Source organism: Triticum aestivum, chromosome 5D (assembly GCF_018294505.1).
Source record: "Triticum aestivum cultivar Chinese Spring chromosome 5D, IWGSC CS RefSeq v2.1, whole genome shotgun sequence".
NCBI classification, from domain to species: domain Eukaryota; kingdom Viridiplantae; phylum Streptophyta; class Magnoliopsida; order Poales; family Poaceae; genus Triticum; species Triticum aestivum.
Window position 1 is genome coordinate 352,646,997 of NC_057808.1, and position 11,317 is coordinate 352,658,313.

The following is an 11,317-nucleotide window of genomic DNA, read 5'->3' on the forward strand; positions in this document are numbered from 1 at the left end:
ACGGCCCGTAGGAGGCCTATGGTAACTCAGTAAATATGTAGCCCATGGTTATTGTGGCCTAGTTTTAAAAAATAGCTTATTGCGGCCACAAGCAAACCACGGAAAAAGAACTGCACTGACTACTAGCAAACAAATAAACAAGACAACAAGGAAATAAATAAGCAAGCAACTTACGCTAGGCTATCACGGCTATTACACATATTACATCCACTGGGCATCAAAGTTCGCCACCAGTGCAAATATAGGGAACAAAGCAGCATATCATATACACTGGTTGTCAAAGTTGGCGACCAGTGCAAATAAACGCCGAAGCAAAACAAGTCCAGAACTGAAACCACTTCAGAAGAGCTCTAGAAACAATATACTCGCTACCAATAATGCTGGCAAGATGCTTAGCAAGCTTATTAACTTTCTCTTGTTTGGCGCTTAAATCCTCCAGCACTTGCTGTTGCTTCAGAAAGTATGCATCTGAATTCTGCAGGGACTTCCTCAGTCCTTCGGCTTCCTGTCGCATAACATCTGATCAAATGTCTTTCAACTTGAAGTTGAGACTCAAGAAGCCGAACTGATTCAAGAAGCGAGTTCGAAGAGCTGGTGCCAGCAGTAGTAGCCAGTAACTCGAATGCTACATCAAGACAGGACTTTGGTGTTGTTTCAGTGTCTTCAATATAGTTTTTATCAGCTTTCTTGGAGACCCACACAGATGCCTCACTATCTTGAACCTTATCTGCATTACTTCCTTTACCATTGCATAACGGGGTACTCTTCTCCAATATTTTATCCGCGTTCTAAAAGAGAAACAAACAAACACATCACAGGTTTATCATGTTGTATAAAACTCATTTTGGTAAACCAGTTCAGTAGTAAGGTGGACAAGATAACAACATGAAACAAACATATATCTATGTAGTATGTTCACTGTATGGTCTATATCCACTAGTACAGCAAGCTGCTAAACAAACGGTCTTTAACCCCTTTCCGCGACGGCATTTGGAACCGTCGCCAAGTGAGTGTGGGCGATAGGGGGGGTCCTTCCCACACGACCCAGAAACCGTCGGGGATATGCCCTCCTGGCACACACGCTCGGCAAAATGAGGTCGTGTGTCACTGGTGAGCACTGAAATACAGAAATACGTACAGTAGTGCTAAAAAATACAATTATACAGGCGAAATAATTTCCGGTCATAAGTACATCCCACACAGTCAGCCAGCGGTAAACGTTTTCGTTCGTATACATCCCACACAGTCGCTCCAAGGAAAACGTTTCTGTTCGCAAGAACATCACACACAATTTTCCCGGTTAAATCATTTGTGATAGCGTTTCCATTGCGCACGATATTAACAATTTTATCATTTGCGTTATTGAATTCATCACACACGGTGCCTAGAAGAAAATGTGTGTCAAGGGCTGTCCATCACACACAGTTTTTATGTGGTAAACGTTTGCGCCAGGTGGCCTAACGCAAACAGTTTTCAAGAGGATGTCGTGTGCAATTGTTCATTAATCTAACACGGTTTATTCCTAGAAACTGTGTGCGTTATTGAATGCATCGCACACGGTTTTTTCTCAATAACCGTTTGCAATAGAAAAACCCAATTAGCAGGCTAATTATCTGATTATTCATAATCCATTTATTAATCTAATTGACATTTCATATTAAGCACACAATATATTTCATTTTCATAATTGAAATACATCAGAGTACAACATCACACTAGTAGAAAAAGGGTCAAATGTCAAGCACATTAGTGCCGGTTTGCTTTTGAGCCGGCACTAATGTGTGCATTAGTGCCGGTTCCAACGGCTAGCCAGCCGCTTTCATTAGTACCGGTTCGTGGCCGACCTTTAGCACCGGTTTGTGCCACGGACCGGTACTAAAGTGAGTGGTGGCAGAATGTTGTCAGTCCGGGGCCCGTCCAGCACCTTTAGTGCCGGTTCATGGCACGAACCGGTGCTAAAGGTCGTCCTACATAAGCCCTTCGTCCACCCGAGCTCGCTCTGTTCTTCCCCTTTCCCCTCTCCTCTCTGTTCTTCCCCTCTTCCTCTCGAGCTCATCACACATTTTGCCCAAAATTTGTCAAGATTTGAAGGCCCCCATCCATTCAAATGATCACAAAGGTTAGCAACTTTGTCCTTTCATCTCTCATTGCTATATTAGCTCTTGCAATGCTTTGTATAGTGATTAATTTATGAGTTTAGTAATTTGGTAGAAAATATATGTGCTAGTATTTGATTTATATGCAATTTGTGGTCAAAACTAACACTTAGTTTGCATATGTAGGTGTGGTTTACTTAGTGCCTTCTAAATCTCCGTCGTAACCACAGTCGATCGCCCGCACCGTTCCGTCGCCGGCACCACCTTGTGGTGAGCCTCTTGTTCATGAATGTTTTACATTACCAAATTGATGTTTGTGTGATTTGGATATATAGTTACTCGTATAATTATCTTACCCGTACGTTGTTTGTTATACATAGTGCCATGGTTTTGATATCCGTCCCCGTCGGCCCTCGTCCTTGTTATGATTCGGATGTGGTATATTCTCTTTTAAAACTAGTTGTTGCATTTCGTGTTTATGACAAATTATGCCCATCAAGTTGACATAGATATTTTTGTCTAGGAGGTTTGTGAACCGGAAATTCCAACCGACCCTATTGTCGAGAGGTTAAATTTAGTTGAAAGAGAAAACGAGTATTTGAAAGAAAAATTGAAAAGAATTGAGGGGGAGAAGATGGAATTGGAGTTGCATGTTGCCGATGTCGTCGATGATCACAAGATCAAGATGGAGAAAATGCGCTTGAAGATTAGAAAGATTAGAAAATATGCCATTGATAGTGAGGCTTGGTATCATTATGCTGTTGGATCAATTGTTACCTTAGTTGCGATCTTGATCGCATTTGTTGTTGCATTTAAATTCTTTAGTTAGAGAGTTATTTGTTTGTTGCATTTAAGTCTTGTATGAACTTTATGTATGAACTTGTATTAATTTGGTCTATTCGGTGTTGTGTAATGAAGATGAGCCGACAATGGATGTACGATGACCGATGCTCTCCCGAGTTCATTAATGGCGTGCAAACTTTTCTGCTTGCGGCTGAGGCAAACAAGCGGGCGGATGGTTTTATGCCTTGTCCATGTTTAGTCTGTAAGAATGATCACAATTACTCTACGTCAAGAACCATTCACGTCCACCTGTTTAAGTCCGGTTTCATGCCCCACTATAATGTTTGGACCAAGCACGGAGAAAGAGGGGTTATGATGGAAGACAATGAAGAAGAAGAGGACGACGACAACTATCCTGGCCATGGGTTCCCTGAATACGATGATACAACAATGGGGGAAGAAGCTGAGCCGGCAATGCGGGAAGAAGCTGAAGAAGAGGCATCAGATGAGCCCGCTGATGATCTAGGTCGGGCCATTGCCGATGCAAAGAGAAACTGCGCAAGTGATTTGGAGAAGAAGAAGTTGCAGCGCATGTTAGAGGATCACAAGAAATTGTTGTACCCGAATTGCGAAGCTGACAAGAAAAAGTTGGGCACCACACTGGAATTGCTGCAATGGAAGGCAGAGAATGGTGTATCTGACAAGGGATTTGGAAAGTTGCTGGTAATGATAAAGAATATGCTTCCAAAGGACAACGAATTGCCCGAGAGTACGTACGAAGCAAAGAAGGTTGTCTGCCCTCTAGGGTTAGAGGTGCAGAAGATACATGCATGCCCTAATGACTGCATCCTCTACCGCGGTGAGTACGAGGATTTGAACGCTTGCCCGGTATGCGGTGCATTGCGCTATAAGATCAGGCGCGATGACCCTGGTGATGTCGAGGGCGAGCGCCCCAGGAAGAAGATTCCTGCCAAGGTGATGTGGTATGCTCCTATAATACCACGGTTGAAACGTTTGTTCCAAAACAAAGAGCATGCCAAGGCGATGCGATGGCACAGAGAAGACCGTAAGAAAGACGGAAAGTTGAGAGTACCCGCTGACGGGTCGCAGTGGAGAAAAATTGAGAGAAAGTACGGGAAGGAGTTTGCAGATGACGCAAGGAACGTATGGTTTGGTCTAAGCGCAGATGGCATTAATCCTTTTGGGGAGCAGAGCAGCAACCATAGCACCTGGCCTGTGACTCTATGTTTGTATAACCTTCCTCCTTGGTTGTGCATGAAGCGGAAGTTCATTATGATGCCAGTGCTCATCCAAGGCCCTAAGCAACCCGGCAACGACATTGATGTGTACCTAAGGCCATTAGTTGAAGAACTCTTACAGCTGTGGAATGGAACAGGTGTACGTGCGTGGGATGAGCACATGGGGGAAGAATTTGACCTAAAGGCCTTGCTGTTCGTGACCATCAATGATTGGCCTGCTCTCAGTAACCTTTCAGGACAGACAAACAAGGGATACCGCGCATGCACGCACTGTTTGGATGATACCGACAGTATATATTTGGACAATTGTAGGAAGAATGTGTACCTGGGACATCGTCGATTTCTTCCGAGCAGGCATCCCGTAAGAAAGAAAGGCAAGCATTTCAAAGGTGAGGCGGATCACCGGACGAAGCCTCGCCACCGTACTGGTGCTGATGTACATGATATGGTCAAGGATTTGAAGGTAGTCTTTGGAAAGGGTCCTGGCGGACAACCTGTTCCGAATGACGCTGACGGACGCGCACCCATGTGGAAGAAGAAATCTATATTTTGGGACCTGCCCTATTGGAAAGATCTAGAGGTCCGCTCTGCAATCGACGTGATGCACGTGACGAAGAATCTTTGCGTGACCCTGCTTGGCTTCTTGGGCGTGTATGGGAAGACAAAAGATACACCTGAGGCACGGGAGGACCAGCAACGTATGCATGGAAAAGACGGCATACATCAGGGTCATGCCAGCTACGCTCTTACCAAAGAAGAGAAGGAAATCTTCTTTGAATGCCTGCTCAGTATTAAGGTACCGTCTGGCTTCTCGTCGAATATAAAGGGAATAATAAACATGGCAGAGAAAAAGTTCCAGAACCTAAAGTCTCATGACTGCCACGTGATTATGACGCAACTGCTTCCGGTTGCATTGAGGGGGCTTCTACCGGATAACGTTCGATTAGCCATTGTGAAGCTATGTGCATTCCTCAATGCAATCTCTCAGAAGGTAATCGATCCAGAAATCATACCAAGGTTAGAGAATGATTTGGTGCAATGTCTTGTCAGTTTCGAGTTGGTGTTCCCACCATCCTTCTTCAACATCATGACGCACGTCCTAGTTCACCTATGCGAAGAGATTAGCGTTTTGGGTCCTGTATTTCTACACAATATGTTCCCCTTTGAGAGGTTCATGGGAGTCTTAAAGAAATATGTTCATAACCGTGCTAGGCCAGAAGGAAGCATCTCCAAGGGCCATGAAAATGAGGAGGTCATTGAGTTTTGTATTGACTTTATTCCTGACCTTAAGCCGATTGGTGTTCCTGAATCGCGGCATAAGGGCAGACTGGATGGAAAAGGCACGCTAGGAGGGAATCAAAAAATATGTATGGACGGACATTCTCTCACTGAAGCACACTACACAGTTATACAGAATTCCGCCTTGGTGGCTCCGTATATGGACGAACACAAGAATTTTCTACGCTCCAAACACCCGGAGCGGTCTGATGACTGGATTACACGTGAACAAACCAGGAGTTTCGCCGGCTGGTTGCAGACACGTACCATGCATGACGCCTCTATTGAAGATGACCTGTACTCGCTGTCCCAGTTACCATCTTCGAATATAATGACTTTCAAAGGGTACGAGATAAATGGTAATACATTTTACACGATCGCCCAAGATAAGAAGAGCACCAACCAAAACAGTGGTGTCCGCTTTGATGCAACAACCAAGACGGGAAAGGAAACATATTATGGTTACATAGAGGAGATATGGGAACTTGACTATGGACGTGATTTGAAGGTCCCTTTGTTTCGGTGCAAATGGGTCAATATGACACGATATGGGGTAACGGAAGACCCGCAGTATGGAATGACAACAGTGGATCTCAACAATCTTGCGTATGCAGACGAACCATTCGTCCTAGCTAATGATGTGGCACAGGTTTTCTATGTGAAGGATATGTCTACCAAGCCGAGAAAAAGAAAAGATAAGGAAGCGAATGCATCATACGATGAGCCAAAGCGCCACATAGTTCTTTCTGGGAAGAGAAACATCGTGGGAGTGGATGACAAGACAGACATGTCAGAAGATTATGAAAAGTTTGATGAAATTGCTCCATTCACAGTGAATATTGACCCGAGCATCCAGTTAAATGATGAAGATTTTCCATGGCTACGGCGCAAAGGGACATACGCGAAGAAAAAGTTTCACACCCAAAGATCTGGGATGTGATCGGCTTCACTATCATCACTTTCTTCTGTGTTTCACACCCAGGAGGGAATCTCTGTAATAGTTAGGGTAGTTATGTGTTTTGGCATTTGAAACGCGAAGAAATTTTATGTGCAAACAAATTCTTTCATGCATTTACTGATTTTTTCAGCTAAATGACCCTGAAATTGAAAAGCATTTCAAATGAACTCAGAAAAGGTTGAAAGTTGGCATGGTATCATAATTTCACCCACATAGCATGTGCAAAAAAGTAGAGAGGGTTACCGCAAAAACTGGATGCACTTCGTGTATAAAATGGACAATCTCTTTCGAAGTATCAGGGTTTCGGACGAAAACTCATCCGTTACAAAGGGATTTCATTTTTTAAATAACCTAAGCATTACCAAATTGAATATAATGATAAAACACACTAATATTAAACATAAGAAAAAAGAATCACTGAAAATCTATTTTCAAAGTTAAGTTATTCACAAACTAGTGATTCACACAAATTTCAAATAATTCAAAATGTAAACTATTCAAATTTGTAAACTACCGGCACTAACAGAAAGTTTGTAATTTTTTGTACCTAAAGCAAAAATATTCCCAAAGAAACTCTAAATACAGCAAAAAACAACTCAAAAATAAATAAACCAAAAATAAAGAAAGCAAAAAAATTAAGAAAATAAAAAAGCCCACCTACTGGGCCAGAGCGGGCTGCATACGACTAGAAACCCAACCTGTAGTTGGGCCAGGATGCAGGCCCGCAAGCCCAGTAGGCCCACAGGCAGAGTAGGAGAGGTAGGCCCAGAAGGCCTGCTATTGAGAGGAGCTCAATGCAGTGCCCGCGTCCGGGCTTATAAACTGGTCCTGGCGCTCCTCAACTAGCGAGGTGGGACTAAACTTCTGTGCCCCTCGCTTGTCAGCGCACACCCTTTAGTACCACCCTTTAGTACCGGTTGGTGCCACCACCCGGTACTAAAGGTGGGTGCTTCCCGTCGCTTGGCCTGGCCAAAATCGACCTTTAGTACCGGTTCGTGGCTCCAACCGGTACTAAAGGACCATCCTATATAAGAAACACTTACGAAAATTTCGTCAGTTTCCTCCCACTTCTCTCTGCTTCATCGCCGCCGCCCCATCCCGCGCCGTCGCCGCCGCCTTCGCGCCGTCCCCTTCGACTCCGCGCCGCCCCCGTCCTCGTCGCGCCGTCCGCGTCGCCGGCCCGTCCCCATCCCCGCACCGGCCCGCGTCCCCGTCCTCGCTCCGGCCCGCGTCGCCGTCGCCTCGACCTCGCCCGCGCTGTGAGCCACTGTCCCCCCTCTCCTCTCCTTCCAATCAAAGCTGCCGTGCGCGCCGCCGGCGCCGTCGCCTTGGCTCGCCGTCGCCATTGCCTACACACACAACACATACACACACACCATACACACACATACACAATTTTTGTTCTCGCTTTAGTTTTTAGTTTGTCTATTTTTAGTTTTTAGTTTTTCTGTTATTAGTTATTAGTTATTAGTTTTTTCAGTTTTTTCTGTATTAATGTTATAGAAATGTTAGTTATATAGAAAGGTTAGTTATATATAGAAATGTTAGTTTTTTCTGTATTAATGTTATAGAAATGTTTGTTATATAGAAATGTTAAAGAAAAATTAGTTATACAATTTTAGTTATAGAAATGTTAGAAATGTTAGTTTTAGATATGGTCGATGTTTTTTAGTTTATTATATTTTTAGTTATAAAATTTAGAATTTGCATATAAGAAATCACAATCCAATCATTTAAAAAATGTTACTTTACTTTTGCGGCATATAGTATTTGTTGTCGACGATGCCCGGCCCGCATCCTCGCCGTCGACCCGTTCGCGACGACGTCCTGCTTCAGAGGACCCATGTCCGGGATTGGGCTCCGCCGGGCTGGCACTGGGAGGTGCTACCTGGAGGGGCGCGACGCTTGGTGAGGAACCCGGCCTCGGGTCCCGTCGTCGACCCTGATCTCCTTTGGTGGCGTTCGCGTGGGCCACATTCGGTGCAGAGGGAGCCGGCCCCGCCGGAGGTGGTGCGTCGTCGTGTCAGGGAGGAGGACGAGCACGTCCATCGCTACATGGCTGCTATGGACGTCAGGTTCTCCAATACCTGGCAGGTTCTTTGGGCAGATGACCGGAGATATGATCCTGTGATGGTTCCTTGTCTTTGGGTGTCCACCGCCCGCGCCCCAGGAACCGCGAGTGGCCTAGATTCTTCTATAGTATTCGATCTTTATTAGCTACCTAGCCAGTGATGTATTCGAGATTATATATTATTTGAGACGATGTATTCGAGATTATATATTATTCGAGACGATGTATTCGAGATTATATATTATTCGAGACGATGTATTCGAGATTATATATTATTCGAGACGATGCATATTATGTACTATATGATTCAGTTTTTCCTTATTGATTGCATCCATGCATTGTAATTTGAATACTAAATTGTTTTATATTTCTTCTGTATTAGTTAAATAAAAGCTATGGCGGACAATACCGGCAGAGAGGGAGAAGAGGCCCTGTTCGAGATCATACGCAGCCCTAGCAGGCCAGATGATCTGAATGAAGCAAATGACGGCTCCCAATATCTGAACAATACCGGGGAGGGTGATGATAAGATATTCGATCTCGACGACCGAGCTGATGAAGTCATGAACTATGATTATGATTATGATGACGCAGACAATGATTATGATGACGAATACAATGTTGATCTTGAAATAACAAAGACTACCGGCGAGGTATATTTATATAAGCAGGCATCTAGTGATCATCACATGTTTTTTTATTTGAAGATATATTAACGAATCGATCTTTCTTCTTTCAGCCCTCCGGATCGAGCAAATCTGCTTCTACAGACAGCAGGACAAAGCGCGGCCCGAGCAAAAAGTTGAAGGAGGGTGTAAAGTACAACATCGATTCCATCAAAGCTAGTGGCGAACCCCTCACGCCTAAGAACATTGCGAGCAAGTTCGTTCGTCAGTGCGGAGTTCTTGTGAAGGACCAACTCCCGATCTCCATTCAAGAATGGAAAGAGCCAAAAACTAAACGCCCAGATGTTACTTGGGTCGACGACAGAGCAAAACAAAAGCTTTGGGAATCTCTGATGGAACATTTCACCCTACCAGATTATTTCACTGATGCAGATGTGCAGAAAGTCAAGGACGCTGCTCTTAAGAAGATGGCAATTGCATTCAACACCCACAAGAAAACTGTATGGGCCAACTACCTCGCTGCAGAAAGGAAGACTCCAGAATTCAAGGGAACACTGGAGAAGCAAAGAGAACACTGGCCCGCTTTCGTGAAATTCAAGGAATCAGAATTATCTAAGGAACGGTCGAGAAAAAACAAGGCCAATGCCGCAAAAAAGACGCAGTTCCATAGGCTGGGTCCAGGTGGCTACGCGGTGGCAATGCCTAAGTGGGATAAGTCTGAGCAAGAGATGGAGGATGCAGGGGTCACTCCGGTTACTAGGAGCTGGCCCCCCAGGTGCAGAACTTGGTTCTATGCGCATGGGGGGCGTTGGACCCGAAGACAGGCCTGGTTTCGAAGAAGGCAAGTCTAAAAGGAGCAGAACAAAAGTTACTTGACGCAATAGAAGATGCTCGAAAGGGGGTGTTCACGCCCAACAGAGAGAACGACGAGCTTACGCGCGCCCTGGGAAATCCTGAACACCCGGGAAGAACACGAGGCAAGGGCGTTATTCCCTGGTATGAGGGCTTTTCGGAATGGAACGACGACTACAGGACCCGTGCAAGAAAGAAGATGGAGGAGGAGAAGAAGAGGAAGCTGGAGGAGGAGCAGAGGAAGCAGGACGCGGAACGCCTTCAAGGCCTAGAAGCAAGGCACGCGGACTTGGCACTCAAATTCCAGCAGCAGCAGCAGCAGCAGATCGACTCACTTAGCCAGGAAAGGGGGTCTCAGCAGCGGCAGCAGCAAGCGGATGATCATCCAGCATTGGATAGCACCGTCCCATCCATGCCGAGAAGCAGCGTTGGTTCCGCCCCGGGCGACGCACTGCTGGATACATACCCTGTGGATGACATCATAGAGAACACTAACTGTGAGCTACACTTCAAAATGAAGAACATATCCATGAAGGTGGCGAACGCCGTTGCTTTTACAATTACCCCCGAAGCAACCTTCCATTGCGCCCCGATTCCAGCGGGCTATGCTCGTGTCTTGGTTGATGAGGTGGTGGGCCCATATTCGGGGCTAGAGCTTGACATTCCTGGAGGTGACGACGAGCAAACACTGGGAGAGGCCATACATCGTTTCATCCTATGGAAAAAGGATTGCATCATCTTTCGAAGTCCACCGACACCGCGTCTGCCGACTCCTCCTCGAAGTCCGCCACCGTGTCAGCAGACTCCCGCTCCTCCAAGTCCACGAACGCGTGAGCAGACTCCTGCTTCAAGTCCGGCACAGCGTCAGGCCACTCCTCCTGTTTCAAGTCTGACACCGTGTCAGGCCACACCTCCTGCTTCAAGTCCGGCACAGCGTCAGGCCACACCTCCTGCTTCAAGTCCGACACCGTGTCAGGCCACACCTCCTGCTTCAAGTCCGGCACAGCGTCAGGCCACTCCTCCTGCTCCAACTAAGCCACGTCAGCCGTCTCCGCCGCCTAAGCAATCGCAGAAGAGACACGCCGCAGCTATGGTGCGTAGCGGTACGAGTCGAGGTAGTACAGAAAGTACAGGCGGAGACAAGCGATATAAATATGGTCCAAGCAGCCTCGCTCCTCTTCCTCAGAGGCCTTACGACATGACCGAGGAGCAAAACGATGCAATAGTGCGGGCCGAAGTGGACGCTCATTTTCGACCGAAACCGGCAACGCCGCCGAGGGAGAAAGTGCCTGAGGAAAAGATTGACCACTTCATTCGTATGGCTAGACCACCAGCTCCCAAGCCTGTTGACTCAGACTATGAGCGCCAAATCAGGAAGGCACATCGAGCACGAC

At 46.0% G+C, this 11,317-nt stretch overlaps 1 protein-coding gene across 1 annotated transcript; it reads left to right on the top strand.

The window, feature by feature from the left end:
- Positions 1-3,014: 3,014 nt before the first annotated feature.
- On the top strand, positions 3,015-6,326 carry LOC123124886 (uncharacterized; the record flags this gene model as incomplete). Its single annotated transcript, XM_044545430.1, has 3 exons — positions 3,015-4,718; positions 4,827-5,075; positions 5,328-6,326. Coding segments are annotated over exons 1-3 (2,952 nt in total), but the record flags the coding sequence as incomplete, so codon positions are not given.
- Positions 6,327-11,317: the final 4,991 nt, after the last annotated feature.